Raw genomic sequence first — 18,016 nt, 5'->3', positions numbered from 1 at the left:
ATGGCCAAAGATTCATTGAAAAATAATAAGGAAGCAATAAGGTGCAATAGTTGTTCTGTTGTGACTCAATGAAAAAAGATGAAAGCAAGATTTTCACATTTTGGAGCAGGCAGAGTAGTGGTAATTGCTTCACTTACATCACTTAAGCCAAAGTTTTCAAAATGAATTATAGTGTGGTTAGGTAGAGAATTAACTAGAATAAGGCAGCAAGTGATGCATGAAGTGTTAACAAGAGAGCCTGTACATTTTGAGAGAACACAGTAGGCTGAAAGAGGTCTGATATTAATAGGTATTACACAAAGACCAAATGTGATATTCTAGAGTGGGGCTGCCTGCATTTGAACTCGTGGCACACCAATTATCAGCTATGTGACTGTGGGTAACTTATTCCCCCTAAGCCTCAATTCCTCACTGGTAAAATGGAAAAAGTAGTAGGGACGATTAGGGGACATAATGCATGTTGTAGGGTTTAGCACAGTATCTGTAACATAATAAATAAGTTAGCTATATGAATCATGTATTATTGGGTCTTTTCAAAAGTGACACTACTAATATAATCCTTATCTGTATGAATGTAGGTATTTTGAAATAGACTAACGTGGGAAAATGTCAAATTAACTTTTGTATTTGCTTTTGCTGAGGCCCTCTGAAGACTCTTGACTGACCTGCCTTCTCAGGCTTTTTCTTTGATTCAAAGTCTTTGTTCCAAAATTCATTCAAGGTTTTCATTTTGTGAGCTGTAGTTGTTTTCCCAATATTAATAGTTATGTCACATTAACATATCAATATTAATATTAACATATTATGCTACGTTATTGTATGCTTCAATGAATTTTCTACCATACCTAGTTGGATTTTTTCCCCCATTTTAGCCCACTCTATCATAGCTGCCAGCATGTCCTGCTGTCATACCTTTATTGAGCTTGTCAGATGGCTGTGATAAAAATATGACTCCAGGGCATGTACACCTATACCTTTATCACAGGCAAGGTGTATGCTGACATTTTCTTATCAACTTGCCAAAGTTCTGCCTCTCGTTTTAAGAAACTTGGCCTTAAATAATCAAAGACATCTGTCAAAAATATTTGGCTCTGCAAACAGCAAATAGATTAGTTGCTCTTGCTATAGTTGGCAGATGATAGCTTGGGTATTAGAAACAGGGAGGGCAAAATGGCTGGCTACTGAAAACTCTTAAGGTAGGGATCAAAGAAACTTTGGAAAATTCCTAGTCAAAGAAACACTTATGGGAACAGTTCTGGAAATGTCTAAGTGTATATGGTAGGTACACTACATTTATTAAGTAAGTTAGGTACGTTTAGGTGTAGCAAGAACTGCTAGGTAGGGGTACTTAGTGAATATTGAACAAATTAAAAATGATGACACTACTTTCTACACAATGTTAAACTATTATTTCTTTCTGATCTTTCCCTGCAATCCTAGAGTATTATTTGATATGTAGATACCATTTTATGGCAATGGCTGGTTTTAAGTGTTTATTGATATGCATGTGTCCCCTGTTCATTTTGTTTGTTTCTTTGGGAAAACCAATTTTTTTAAATCATCTCCACCTAGCTTCTTTGTGCTGTATTATATACAAATGGCTGGATCTTCTAAAGGACATCTATATGATGTTTCTTTCATGTTTTAAGAGATGAAAATAACTGTACAAGGTTAAGTACAAAAGTACACTAGACAGCAGACATGAAAAATCCATGTGTGAGATTATATCTCACCCACACCTTTTTTTATGTTTAAAAAGTAGAATTTCACACCCTTTTCATTTTTGAGCCATGTTGTTTTTACTTAATATTAACAACTGGAATTCTGGGAAAGTCCTTGAAGAAGACAACTGAGGTGAGTAAGGGTAAAAAATACCTTCAGACTTTTCTTCTACGTCATTCAAATGCATCAATATTTAAGACACATAAAAAAGAAAATTCTATCTCTATTCTCAAATTTCAGTTAAGAATTTTTCCCTTTTTAAAAATATTTTAACATTCCAGTTTAAATTGCCTTAAAAATCATCAAATATTCCAAATGCAGGCTCCTGTTCCATTTTCAATAACTTTATTGAGAACATTTTGTAAATCAGATTTTACAATATAACATTTTACAATGAGAAATTTTATCTGCTAGTACATAAGTTGCAAATTTTTCAAAACACTTCGGAAAATCCTTTATTTCTTTGGATTTTTTTGTTCCATGCTGAGCTCCTGAGATATATTTTTTCTTTCCGCTTCATTTTCATCTTCCTGTGAAATAAATTTTAGAAAGCATTAAAATATGAACTTTAGGGCATTCTATCAGCTGTACTCAACACATTTTAACTGTATTTACCTGAAGAATTAACTATCGTGATTCCAGTAATCCTACAGAAAAGAATCTAAACACAAATGATAAAATTATGAAATATTTAAATATTTGGGGTTTGTTTTATATTCAACCTTCAGTAAAATTTTCTGTGAAATGTTTTTAAAAGCAACCAATTTCATCAATGCCCTAAAAATTACTTCTGAAGAACACCTGTCACTGGATGGATTCTTTTTAGGATGTGAACCAAATATTTTTATTTTGCTGTTTGATAAAAAACAAACTTCAGAGACACTTTATGTACTCCAGCATGGCATTTTTGTCCCATCTAGTACGCTTTCTTTACAGGTCTGCCAATTTTCCAATTACTTGTACCACCATATGTTATCTGAAGAGCAGTCAGGTTTAAAATAGGAAACATGGGCATGTCAGGCTATAGAAAGCTTACAATCCTCTACATATTTGATTCTAAGTGGTAGCCTTATAATTCATAGCAAGTTCCTGTGAAACACAATGAATAAATGAAGTGACATCATAATGTCTGCTTCCATAAGAATGAAGTGCATCTTGTGTTCAATATTAAATGGTGACCTCAAAAGTATAAATAATGAGAATATGGAAAAGTATTTAATCTTACAATTTGTGACTCATCATATGTGGTTCTTCAATAAAACCAACTACAAAACAATCTTGTTTTCCTAATATTTCTGACTTACTGAGTTACTTTCCATTTTTATTAACTGAAATAAAAGGCATTGTCTAACTCTTTATTGAGTTAATTAAAGCACGAGTAGCAATTTCTTAACTATCTCTAGACAACAGTAACATGTAAGACCACAATCACCCTTCATCTCTGTATCTTATAAAAGTGAATTCAACTCAAATAATTCTTCAGCTCTGCTTAGTGAATGCCTTTATTGAGTAAATGCAAATCAAAGCATACAAATTTGTTTTCTCTGAAAAATTAAACTGTTGCCTGTAATCACAAGTGGCGAAAGCTTCCTTTATATACTTTGTCTTTCTCTAAACTCAAAATTATTTGTAATTTAGACTTTGTCAATATCAGGAAGGTAAAGAAATTGTCAAGATAATCAACCAATCCAAATCATTACAGATATGTGGGCTACAAGGAATGGGATGTTGAGTATCATTTTGGGTGACTTAATTTTAAAACATTTTCCCATATACAACAGGCACTGTACAATTCCAGCCCCCCCCCCCCGCAATTTATCTCTACAGAAAAGGTACACTATATTCAATCGTTTGACTTACTTTTGAAAACTTTATTAATGACCAGGCAGTTTCCACTTGTAGACAGGAGTTCCTAGAGATTACATTTTAATTATATCCTAATACAGAGTAATTCTGACTCTCTACATTCCACTGTCTTCTTCAGTGAGATGATGACAGAAACTGTTAAATCACTAGATAAAAGTGGCAGGAAATTTTTGTTAGGTAGCATTGGATTTGTTTATATGCTCCTGAAGGTGGAGGCTTATTTTCTTTATCTCCATATTCCTAGCATCTAACAGAGCACATTTATCATGTAATTGGAGTACAATAAATGTTTTCTGAACTTTGTGAAACAGTGGAATGAGAAATGAACAAAACAGAGGTCTACCTGAAACAATATGGACTTTGGAAAAGTATATTATTGTCCCTTATCCAGTAGTCACACTTCAAGCAATCAACTTACTAGAACAGAATTGAAAATAAAAATAAGCAAAATGTTTGAGCAGCATCAGCCATTAAGCAGCTCATATTCTTTAATCTGCAGGAGAAGAACAGTCTTTATCATGTGTACATTCTAAGTTTCTACACCAATATGACTTACTGGTTTAACAAGCTTGTTTATCTAATTTTCCTTAGCAACCCTGAATGCTGCCCTATGTCAAAATAGAAATAAAAAGTGTTAATAATGACCCTAAGGACTAGGAAGTATCTATATGCACTTTGCTTTCATATTTAACTATGAATACAAACTATATGACCATATTATAAGTGAACTAAAATTATTTTGCAACTTCTTTTAATTTGGATATAGTGTAATGTGTGGATATAATATGTGGATAAGATATATCAAGATAATTGCCAGTAAATTAACATTCTCAAGATAATGTCATGTGCTTCGTTGTTATATTTTTCTTAGTGAAAATGTATAATTAATATATGTATGTCTCTGCTAGCATTGCCTTTTGTTGAGATAGGTACACACACTGTGCCACTTTTCTTTATGCTGGGAATTTGCCTTAAAATATCTTACCTTTCTGTGCCCTTAAATCACTTACATAACCAGTAACAGTCAATCTCTCCTTTTATCCTTCACACAAGGATAGCAGTGATCTGAATGTAGAAAAAGGCTATAGGGGCGTGGAAAGGACATATCTTAACCTTTCTTATTAAATATCATAATTGCTATAGTATAACATCATCAAAGAAATAGTAACATAACAGGTTTTATCATAAATGAAAGCATTTGAATTTGATCTGAAAGTCCCAGAAGGAATTTTAGAGATTGCTTTGGCTTTATTTGGTTTTGGGTTTTTTTTTTTTTTTTCTTTTGGAAATGATAATTTGTGTTTTTAACATTCAGGTCAATTTTCATAAGAACTTTATATACATTGACAATCTTTAAAATAGTTCAACTAGCAAATCAAATACTGACAAGCGGCTACATAATGAATAAAACTGCAAAGAAAGGAAGCTTTTATATCAAAGTATTTCTTTACAACTGGATATTTAAAGCAGGCAAAAATTTCTTATAGATAGCAGGCTTTTGTCACTCTATGCTGAGATAAGACATCTGTTTGTTTCCCAATGAAAGACGACCCTTGCTACACGGATCATTTTCTTAGTGACAGCGCTGACAAGTTTGACATTTGTTTCGTGAAGTGCTCTGAAGCAGCCAACAAGAAAATGTACCCTTTGGGGCTACTGGAAAATAGACAGGCTTACTTCTCAATGTTCAAGCTTGTTAATTCATACTCAAGAAAACACACTGATTATTACAGCTTTGCAGATCTACTAGTTATATGTGGAATTTTAAGAACACACACTCATATAACAATAAAATCCATAAGACCAAATAACTAAATGTGGTTCTTTAGCTTTCTTGCTTTAGGCACACATGGACCATAATCATCTAATGCTTCAGGTGGTAACATGAGACTAAGAGTTATTGTAACAGAGAAAGAAGTAAAAACACTGTCAGGTTATCTAAACTAAATCCCCCTTACCACTGAATAAAATTAACAAGATTCTGTTTAACTGCCTTTTGGCTGACATCATCAATTTGGGATAGAGGTGCCTATTTCTCCTTATTTACAAATTTGAATTATTTCTCATAATAATAGTTTAAAGGATTGATGAAGAAAAAAACCCAAACCCCTATTCCTGTACCTTGCTTTACCTTTCTCTTAAGAGGTAACCAACTCCAAACAATGGGCAATTACTTTAGCACCTGGAATTTCTACAACTCAGGTGGAATTTGTACTCAAATTATATTTGACAAGTACAGAGGACCCTATATTTATTCTTTATTTTGTGTGTGTTTTTTTTAATAATTCAATTTTATTGAGATATATTCACATACCATGTATTCATACAAAGCATACAATCAATTGTTCACAGTACTACCATATAGTTGTGCGTCCATCACCAAAATTAATTTTTGAACATTTTATATTTATTCCTTACACTGCCAAGTGTTAAAAGATTTCTTTTAAAGGCAAGATTATACAAAGGGATGACCCTCCCATTTTTTCAACTATAGTGGAAAACCCAGCATACACCACTTAACTCAGTGATCAAGTTAATATTACCAATTAATAGCTACTGATATTAAGTCTTTGATACCATGCATATCACCTCTGTGATATCTTTCCCAATAATGCATAACCTCAATCTAATCATGAGAAAATATGAAAGAAACTAAACTGAGGAACATTCTACAAATTAGAACACCACTCTTCCAAAGGTATCAAAGTCTATGAAGACAAAGACAAGGAACTTCACAGACTGTAGGAGACTAAGGAGACATGACAACTAAATGCAATGTGGAATCCTGAACTAGAAAAAGGACGTTAGTGGAAAAACTGGCAAAATTTAAATATGTCCTATAGATTAATTAACAGTATTGTCTTGATGTTGATGTCCTGGTTTCGATAATTGTATTATGGTTATTTTAAGATGGTAACATTATGGGAAGCTGGATGAAAGATAAATGGGAATTCTCTGTACTCATTTTGTAACTTTTCTGTAAGTCTAAAGTTATTTCAAAATAAAAAGATCAAAATACAAAAAATATAATGAAAGTGTTCTAAATTCATATAAAGTTTAGTACCATGTATGGACAAAGAGTTTATGTGGAAGAAAAAAAATTCAAGGCACTTCTAGCCATTTCATGGAAATATACAGCAAAAATAAATTGTCTGCTTTCCTTCCTACTATTTAAAATTCCTTTCTTAAGTTCCTAAAATGTTTATAATGACAATGTTACTTAATTTTATTTTCTTGTCTGTGCTTTCCTATATATTCTTACTTTTCCACTGTGAGCATAGATTACTTTTATAATCAGAAAATATAAGCTTTCTTTTAATAGGTCATTTTGTATTATGATCATTTGAATTATTTCCAGATATAAGTGAGAATAATGCAGAATCTGTGCTTATGAAGAGAATGATGTTAGTTGTTTTCACTTTCTAAATTTGCTATTCACAGCAAACAAAGATACATGGTGGTACCACAGTAAAATGAAGTGGAAAGGTGCAGATAAGCCCTAATTTAAAATGTTCCTATTTTCTTATAATATTTTCTTTAGATTCTAAATATTCCTTTGACTAAGCAGAGAAAGAAGATTATTGTAATTGGATCCAATTTAATAGTCAACATTATCTGCATGTTTTAATAATGATTCTTTTAGAAATGTAAGCATATGTATAGGTTCTGGGGAAAAATATGTGGACACACTCAACTTGTTCTAATGGTTGGTAGTTGTACAGTAAGTATTGAAAAGTAATATATAATATTGTTTCAACCTGTAGTCAAAACTACCTTCTTTCATATATTTAAAACATACAACAGATATAAATCTCAGCAGCAATTAAGAATGTGCTTTTCATCCAGAAAATACGCTAGTGCTGCACAATGAGGAAAAAATTTATCTTAATAACTGGAAAAATACTGATGATAATGAAAATGTTTTAGGCAAAATGAGCACACTGCATGCTTCAGAATAAAATTAATTAGAGTTTTTAATGTTTCACAATTCCATCATAATTCTTTAAATGGTGCATTTATTTCATGGTAATAAACACTTGGATCATTAAATAAAGTGCAAAATGTATGTGACATGCTACATTTAACAACCTTTGGCCCTTTTTTCTATACTGCTGCATTAGGTTTTCCAATGTACTGAATAAGCAACTGAAGACCACAATTAAATTCCCTGACTTCGCATATTTGATATTCTTATTTCATTTAATACAAAGGCAATTAATCTTCCATTTTATAACTGAATTCCACCTTCAGTGGGCCATGGTAGATACTGAAATGAACTTACAAGAAATGCTTAATTAAATTTACTGTAAAAAGCTGAAGTTTTTTTTTTTTTCCCTTGTGACAGAAGTTGCATATTTAATTATAAAATTAAAAAAACCTGGAGGGGGTTTCTTAAAAGTGACTCTGCACTGGTAACTTTTCTTGATTTATTTATAATATTTGTGGTTTAAAAGATATTACCTTGCTTTTGAGCATTTAGGTTTATGAGTTGGTATATATTCTGCACTTAAAGAAAAACAAAAACACAAACAAACAAAAAAACCCACAAACATACCTCAAATTCCACAATGGGCAAGTATAAATATATATATTCTAATGAGGAAAGCATATATCCAATACATATTTGCTAAAGTTTATGGTATACCAAGACATGATATTTAAAGTAGAGGGGTTCTTAAGAATATATTTTACATAAATCATCCACTGTTTTCCAAATGTACTATTTCAAAAATTCCAAATGTACTAACACTTGAAAAAAATAAACTTCTATTTTCCCCAAAGGTACTCAAGGAGAAAAGCATTTTTAAGTTTAGGTTGCTTTAGTTTTTTGCTCTAAACACACACATGTAGTTTTAAATTTCCAGTTTAGAAAGCTTACCAAACTAAAACAAGGCAAAAAAAGGTGTCTTAAAGTGTTCAAGGTATGTAAGATCACCAGCCAAATTATAGTTTCATAGCCAAGAGATTTCCAGCTTGGATAAAAATAATTGGCCCATTAAAAATTTCAAACACATAAATTCACTATTTACTATGATTAGAAATTACTAAGCAATATTTGAGTCTATTATACAAAATAGAAAATATTAATATGTAGCATAATTATTTATTCATTAATACAAACCAGAACCATGACAGTGGAATTGGCCATTATAGAAGCAGTGCCTTCTTTCATAAGATGTGACAGCATATTCTTTTTCCTTCATTGTACAGTGAGGATTTTAATGCAACACTCTGAAAATGCATTATGAATATTAAAAGAAAATCTCTTTTTTTGCTTAGTCAGGCTCTAGGGTTAATTCTTACCAAACTAACTTCTTCTATATTACCATTAGAAAAATCATACTTTTTGGCATTTTAATTGAAACTGTAATTAAAAAATGAAAGAAAATATGGAAAATATAATTTTATATTCTCTTTGCTGAATTTTGATGTTCTTAAGAAAGGACAGTTATAGCTAATATGTATCAAATCCACTGGTGAAGAAACAAATGGAATTTACAAGGTGGTAATATCACAATCAATCCAACTTTAGAAAATAGGTAGAAGGCATTCAAAAGTGAAAGGTAACACAGAACCCCTTAATGCAAATGATTTTATTTACATAGCAAATTGATTTTAATGAGTAGATTTTATAAGATTCATAGGAAAACTACAATTTGTAGTAAAATATAAAATAGCCTGGTAAAAAGTATTTCAGTACTTAAATTCTTTTAACATTATTACTTTGAGGCCCAACAAACTGTAAATACTTTAAATTGATAACTGTGAGGTTGATAATTTAGTATCTTAATAATAAAATAACTAGATAACAGTGTTCACTTAGGAAATTTATAAACTGCCTCAATTTAAGATTTTTCAATATACAATACATTTGTTAAGCAGTAAGTTGTCAAAGTATTTGTCTCAAAAGCCAAATCAAATTCAAAGACAGAGTTCAGACTAATCTGGAAGCAACTATGACATATATGGGGCATCTCTTATATTCCCTTATGTTTCTCCTTCGAGTCACCAAGTCATAGAATATTAATGCTGGAAGAGTCCTAGGAGATCTTATCTAATACTCCCTCCTTTTTAAATGAAAATACTGACTACTAGATAAACAAAAAATATGAAAACAATTTTTCCACCAGACTCTTAAAATCACCTAGGCAGCCTACCCAATGGGAGAAAATATTTGGAAACCATGTATCTGATAAGGGTTTATTTCCAGAATATATAAAGAAATCATAAAACTCAACAATATAAAGAGAAATAACCCAATTAAAAAATGGGCAAAAGACTTGAATAGACATTTCTCCAAGAGGAAATACAAATGGCTAAGAAGCACATGAAAAGATGCTCAACATTACTAGCCATTAGGGAAATGCAAATAAAAACCACCATAAGATATAATTTCACATGTACTAGAATGGCCTTTACCAAAACGTTGGAGAGGATGTGAAGAAATAAGAACACTAATTCACTGCTGGTGGGAATGTAGAATGATGCAGCAACTTTGGAAGGCAGTTGGCAGTTCTTCAGGAAGCTAAGTACAGAACTGCCATTTGATCTGGCAATCCCTTTCTAGGTATATACTCAAAAGAACTGAAAGCAGGGACATGAACAAGCATTTGCACACTGATGTTCACAGAGGCATTATTCACAATTGCCAAAATATGAAAACAACCCAAGTGTTCATCAACCAAGGAATGGATAAACAAAATGTAGTATATACATACAATAGAATATCATATCTAGCTGTAAGAAGAAATGAAGTCCTTCATGAAGCATGTGACAACATGGATGAACCTTGAGGACATTATGGTGAGTGTAAAAAAGTCAGATACAAAAGGACAAATATTGTATGATCTCACTAACATGAGCTAATTATAAGTAAACTTATAGAGTTAAAATCTAGACTACAGGTTACCAGGAAATAGAATGAGAGTTAGAGAATGGGGAACAGATGCTTAATGTGTGCAAAAAAAATTTTTAGGTTGAACTTAGATGTTTGGAAACGGATGGAGATGATGGTAGCACAATATGGTGAGTGTAATTAACAGCACTGAATTATGGGTGTGACTGTGGTTGAAAGGGGAGGTTTAGAGTTGAATTTGTCACTAGAAGGAAAGCTAGAGGATAAAACACGGGATTGTATAACACAGTGAACCCTGTAGTGGACAATGATGGTGATTAATAGTAAAAAATATAAAAATGATTTTTGAAGAACTAGAGCAAATATATGTCACTACAATAAGGAATTAGTAATAGAGTGGTATATGGGAAAAAATGCACCTATGGACCACAGTTAACAGCAATATTTTAATATTCTTTCACCAACAGTATCAAATATACCTTACCAGTGCTAAGGGTCAATAATAGTGGGGGAAAAGAGTTCCGGTTTTTTTTTTTGGGAGTAGTGAAAATGTTCTAAAATTGATTGTGGTGATAAATGCACAACTAGGTGATGATACTGTGAACCAATGATTGTACCTTTGGATGGACTGTATGATAAGTAAATATATCTCAATAAAACTTCTTTAAAAATACACACAAACACAAAAAAAACTGCCTCGCGATTTAAAAATCACCCAAACTGACTTCCAAACTCAGATGATTTAAAACTACTCTGTTATGGGAAAACAGTAACTTTGCTATTACTATTTGGCAGAGAAATCTGGCAAATACCACCTTAACCAAGTGATCAGGGTTAACATCACGACTCATACATATTGACACTATGTACTACCCTTGATATGCACTGAGAATAGCAAATCGCCTCTGACGATATCCTTCTCAATGACACAGTATTAACCTCAGTCCAATCACAAGAAAACATGAGACAAACCAAAATTGAGAGACGTCCTACAAAGTAATGGAATATTACTCTTTGAAAATGTCAAAGTCATGAATGGCAGGGAGAAACTAAGGAACTGTCACAGATTAGAGGAGACTAAGAAACATGACAACTAAATGCAATAGGTGATCCTGGACCACTAAAGGACATTAGTGGCAAAACTGGTATTCAAATAAATTCTAAAGTTTACTCAGTAGCAACTAAGGTTAATTTCTTAGTTTTAATTGTTGTTCTATGTTTATGTAAGATGTCAACATAAGGGGAAGTCAAGCGAAGGGTATTCTAGAACTGTGTGTATCACTTTTGCAACTTTCCTAAAATCTAAAATTATTTCAACATAAAAAGTAAAAGAAGACAAATAATCTTTGTTAAAATATCTGTTTCAATTCAATAATATTATCTGTTTTCTTATCGTTGTTTTCTTGGAAGCAGATGTCATTAACACTGACATTTTATTTCAGTAACTTTAATCAAGGGTTTCAAAATGATGTCTGTTTATTATCTGGAAGAAAAGAGGTACTTTTGCCTAATAAAAGAAATTTCTCCATAGAAAACAATTGGTCTAAGACTGACTTAATTGTGTATAAAATGTGAAAACAAAGTGATAATGTTAGGCAATCAAACCTAAAGAACCATTTTGACTTTTTTTTTTTTGGAAACCCATTTACAGACTTCATTTTGTTGATCAATCAAATAATCTTCTCATTTTAGAAGAATCTGAAATATATTTTGTTCTTTGACCTCATGAAACTTTTTCTTTTTAAGGATCTTAACTCTTGAAGTAACTTATATTCTTAGAATCCTTCCTTTCTTCCTCCCACAAAAATTAACTGAACAATGACTGTGTGCCAGATACTGAACAAGTTGCTGGAAATAACAAAGATGAATAAAATGTCTTGCTGCCTAGAGGAGCTCATGAATCAATGTGCTAGACAAGTGTGTACATAAATAGTTATAATATAATGAAGAAGGTGCTATATCACACATCAGGTATGCAAATATGATAGAAAACTGAACCATGACAATGCAAAAGGGGAGTTTTCTTTTTTAATGATTAATACTCTACAAACTGGGCTATGGAATGAAAATCATATGTACTCCCTCATGCTCAAATATTAGTATTGTGAATCTTTAAAACAGATATTTTTCAATGAAACTTACTTGCTCACTTCTTAGGATTAACTCAACATCAAGGACTATATTTTTCATATGTAAACTTATGTTTAAAAAGTACATTTTTAAAGCTTTACTCCTCAGTGAACAGCTGAACTTTCTTCTGTTTAAAACAAAGTTTCTCTATTTCAAATTGAATGCTATTTTCCCCAGAGTGAACCCATTAATCTTTATAGGTTTATTGGAAATTAATAGCTCATTAGATATCCAAGTGTCATATCTCCTAGGGCATATTAATTTTTCAAGAATTTTTTTAAAAGTTGGTTTGCTTCAAAAAAAATTTAAAATACTATTTTAGAAAATCCCCCACAAAAAAATTCCCCAATAGTGGTACTTCATACACAGTGTCAAAAATAGCAGCCATAGTCTCATATCTTGAATTTATGATTATTGCTGAGCTGTTGCTTTACTTTAAAAAAAAAAAAATTAGATGTTTCAAATTGTTTGCTTTAAATTGGTATCACCATAATGAAAATCACCCATTGGTATGTACTTAAATGATTCCCCAAAATAGCCAAGATGGCAGGCATCAAATCACTTACAAATCTTGTCTGAAAATCCATTCATTTAAACAATGATTTTGATGAGCAATTAATTATTCTATAAGCATAAAGTATTTCTCAATAGTTCATAATCAAAGACATTAGAAAAATTATACATGAAAAAATTTTAAATATCCTTTATGAAACAAAGATATCTAGCAATGCTATATAAACCATCTTTCCTCCCTGATTGAGCATCAACCACAGGGTCAGGCACAGTGCTAAGTGCTAAAGAAACCATGATATATAAGATAAACACAGTCCCTACCTTATGGAGCTTACAATCTATTGTGAATAAAATAGTGATTCCTTTAATAACTGTACAACTTCAATTATGATAAATTCAGTGAAAGAAAAGTTTTGTATTATGGAAATAAAAGTTATGGGGATAAAAGTTTCAGGTAAGCCTTCCTCTACCCCCAAGAAAATGACAAATACATTGAGACCTGAAGGATAAGGGGTTGGCCAGGCCTGGAAGGAAGCACATTCCAGGTAGAGGGAATAGCATATGGGAACAATGAGAAGGTTAAGGCAGCTGAAGCCCAGAAAGAGAGAACAAAGTAGTGGGAAATGCATGGATTGCTTTTCTGGTTGCAATTTGTAATGGAATTTGTAATGGAAGAAACTTGGACTTCGCAGTAAGTGACTGGGCAAACATTCAAATCTTAACTCTGGTACACACGCTGTCCAAAGTTACGAAACTTTGAAGAAATTACTTAACCTCACTGGACCTCATTTTTCTCATCTATAAAATGGTGATAACAATATTACTGATGGCTACAAGTATTAGATAAAATAAAATGGAGGAACCTAGCACAGAGCCTGGCCCATAGAAAACACTCAATAAACTCTATTCCCTCCTCCAGGCTTAACTTTCTGACTGGTTTTCATCATCCACAGCCCAGTGATATGGAAGTAGTAGAGCTCCTCTTTCAAAACAGTGCTTTCTTATTTGAATATCTATCATGGTATTAAATAGAACCCAATTCTATTCATGTTTCTTTAATTTCTTGATCTTGTGATTTCAAGTGTTTGTATTATCAGACTCAAAGACAACAATGATAAATAAAAAAATCAACGGGGTGAATGATCATTCTCAAAGATATTCACTCATAAACAGTAATAATTATGGAAAGAATAATTATCAAATAACTCTTCAAAAACACCCCATGGGACTTTGATCAACATTTCTTATTGAAGCTCCTCCCAGAGTTACCCTAGAGTGCACGATGTGATTATGCAAATTAATGCTGTTTCTCCCTGAAATAAAGCAGCAGCCTTAGTGTGGTAGTCCAAATGAATAAAATCAATCTTGGTATCTAAGTAGGACTAGTATATAAGAATAATTATTTGATATATTAACTAGACAAATATAATTCTTATTGAGTAAGACTCTCGCAGACATATGGTTGCTTCAAAGAAAATGGGCGATAATCATATAGAAAAAAGCACACTAGATTTTTAGAAATATTTAATCTCGGAATTGGAAAAGAAATGAAAAGTCATTAAATTCACTCCCCTGAAGTAATATTTACATTTTGTTTTTATTTTATAAATATATATACACACAGGTAACATACAGACATAATCAAATGGAAAATACTTTAAATTGGGGAGGCCTCTATAAATTTATGATAAATATGATAATTCCTTATATATTCCTATATATTTGAATAAATATTCCATACCACAGGAATGATGCTTTATTGCAAGGTAAATTCTATATAAATAATCTGGTAAAATCTATTAGTTTCTTTCAAATGTGTTTGACTATCATAGTCAACTCTTTTAGAGGCCTTCCTGACAACTATCCTTCCCAACACTTCTACTTATTACTTGCTAAGAAAATCCAGTGACTGTCCTTGGTAACCTTATCTGGAGGTGGCTCTAAAGAGTCTTAAAAGCCATTAATTTTCTAATGACTCTCTATGTCTTCAGCCCTGAATCTATACCATGTTCTCAACTCATAAATCCAACTGCGACTTGATATCTCCATTGAGCTTTTAATGGGTAGTTCAAACATATCAAGAAACCAAACTCTTGATTTCCTTCCTTCAATACCCGTGCCTACCCCCCCCTCCCCCCAAAAAAGCCCAGTACCACTTTCCATAGTCTGCAACTTATCCACTGCTCAAATTCAAACTCCAAATGTCAGTCCTTAATTCGTTTCCTTCTGACACACTCCATTTTCAACTCCGGTTGTCCCTACAACCAAAGGGTATCCAAAACCTGTCTAGTTTTCCATCTCCACTGTTATTACCTTAGTCCAGGCTATCATATTTCTTGCTTGGATCACCCAATAGCTTCCTGTAGCCTCCATTCTTCCATACACTTTTACAACTCAATCATCATATAATAGGCACTGATCTTTGTAAGGTAAAAATCATATCACATCTCACTCCTGCTTAAAACTCTCTGATAACTTCCCATTGCATTTAGAATAAAATATAAATTACTGTCAAGACCTTTGAAGTCCTATATCACATGATCCCTCCCACCTTTCTAGATTCATCTTGTACAGATCTCTTCCTTGCTTACCAGGCTTTAAACATGCTGGCATTCCCTCTGACTCTTAAACAAATAAACTAGCAGTTTCCTCTGTACCTGATCTTCGTATGATTACTATTTTTATTTTTATTTTTATGGCCACACAGGGATCAGTCAGTGTGGAGTTCTCTGACTACATGCATAAAATTAGCCCTTCTCCCACCACTCAAACACCTCATTCTCCATAAAATTTATTACAATGAAATTATTTACTTGGTTATTTATAAAGTGTCTGTCTTCCTTTACTACAGCATAAGCTCAATATTGGAAGATTTTTCTGTCCTGCTTACAGTATCCTCCTGTGCTAGTACTATTCCTATCATATTGTAACTTCTCAATGAATACTTCTTGAATATATAAATGAATTTCCTACTTTATAGAAGCATTGGAAACAAAAAAAATAATAGCTTTGACTCTTTGAGTGCTTACTAAATGCTAAGTATATGCATTATCTGTAATTCCTCACAAATGCCAGGCAAGATTAAGTATCATTATCTCCATTTCACATTGAGGGAAGTAAGGATTGGTGAAGTTAAGGAACTTTCCCTTGGTCACATAGCTAGAAATGTTAGAGGAGCTGGGATTCAAATTCGGCTGTCTGGCTCCTAAATATCATCTTTACAATATATCACTTGGACAATTAGAATTGTTCATGATCAATAAATTTTAAAAGATTCATATGGCTTTCCAAAATAACTCAAGGTCTTCCCAGTGGATACTGACCATATTTATTATTCAGTTATACAGAATTAACTAACTTGCAGAGCTTGGAGAACTGATAGAAGATCAATCTTTAAATCCAAAACAGTTGACAATTCTGCTCCTTGAATATTATTTATGAAAATCTAAACATACCAATTGTCTTTTTATTTATTTCAAGTGTTTGGTAATATTTAAGATTTGTTGTGGTACATTTCCTAAATCTCATGAGGACACAAAAAATAGCAGAGGACACACACACAACGAACATAAAATTCTGCCATTACCTTGAGATGACTGCTTTTACATCCTGAAATAAACTAATGTAAAGAGAATTTAATATCAAGGTCCATGACCTGAAAAAGTCTTTGACAGATAGTGACAAAAAAGCCACTTTCCAACAAGAAGACTTATAAACCTCTACAGAGCCAGGTCCACGCAGAACTCTTGGAGGCTCTAGGAAATGTCAAGAGTTCAAATTCAAGGGTTTTGAAGGAAAATTCTAGTATACTGTGAAATTGAATATAAAATTGACACAATGCAAAAAACGAAATTATACAAAAAACAAAGTTAACAAAAAACAAAGTTATAAATTTGAATACATAAAAATGACAAAATATACAAAAGTTAATTATCTCATAGCCACATTATGTGGCAACCCCACTGTTCAATCAAAAATACATTAAACATTTAGAAAGAGCTAATTTTCATTCTACAGATGTTCAACAATTACCCAGCAGATTTAAATTCATAACTCCTCACTTTACTATGAAGGAATTTATAAAAATTTACATTTATTTTTAAAATTACTGGTACATCTTTTATTATACATGGAAAACACATAAATAGGATGTGGCTCCTTTATTTCAATTTTCTTTTAAAATAGAAAATAAATTGTACACTGTGTATTTCACCATTGTTTAAAATGTCTTGTTCACACAGTGACTTTCCAAAGACTTATTAAAGCAGGAATATAATTGAGCAATGGCAGGCATTTGGACTGTGATACCATTTTGCCCCTCTGAATCTAGGTAGCCTGAATCAGTTAGGACTTACACATAAATGCTACACCCTCCGACTAATCTGTGTTATGTGTTTCATACATACACAACAAGAAACACAATAAATAATATGTGATAGCAATTGGTTTCTGTATAATTGCACGGAAACTTTGAAACATTCTGTTTTTTAGAAAAGATGCAGCTTCTAATATACAAAATAAATCTGTATGACTTATTTAAAACCAAACTTTACCTAAAAAAATTAATGATATGAATGAAAGTATGAGGAGAAAGTAAGTACAGGGAAAACTGGTGAAAAATACCTACTCTTTCTACCTTTTTTCCTTTCCTTGTTTCTTTCTTCCATTTACTAATTCAACAATTATTTAGTGAATACCTACTAACTGCTAGGTGTTCAGGGTAAAATGGAGAACAGAGCTGACCCATCATCTTGGGAAAATTATGCAACTGAAAGGGAAACATGTGTTCAACTTATGCCTCCCCCTTCTTTCTAGCCGGTAAACAGACACACCTCCATGTTTCTTCAGCTAATCAGATCATTTTATTATGAAATACTGCCAACACAATAATAATCATAATCATAATGGCTAAAGTTATTAATGTCCTTT

General features: G+C 32.2%; 1 protein-coding gene across 1 annotated transcript in view; it reads right to left on the bottom strand.

Moving 5' to 3' along the window:
* Positions 1 to 2,028: 2,028 nt before the first annotated feature.
* The window catches only part of PHF14 (PHD finger protein 14), a 257,760-nt gene continuing 241,772 nt past the window's right edge, over positions 2,029 to 18,016 (bottom strand). The window contains exon 18 of the mRNA XM_037836790.1: positions 2,029 to 2,252. Coding sequence (XP_037692718.1) covers positions 2,178 to 2,252 — 75 coding nt within the window. The 3' untranslated portion in view covers positions 2,029 to 2,177. The remainder of the gene's footprint in view (positions 2,253 to 18,016) is intronic.

This window comes from Choloepus didactylus, chromosome 5 (genome assembly GCF_015220235.1).
Source record: "Choloepus didactylus isolate mChoDid1 chromosome 5, mChoDid1.pri, whole genome shotgun sequence".
Classification (NCBI taxonomy): domain Eukaryota; kingdom Metazoa; phylum Chordata; class Mammalia; order Pilosa; family Megalonychidae; genus Choloepus; species Choloepus didactylus.
The sequence above is the reverse complement of the archived record's forward strand: the minus strand, read 5'-3'. Positions and strand labels throughout refer to the sequence as shown.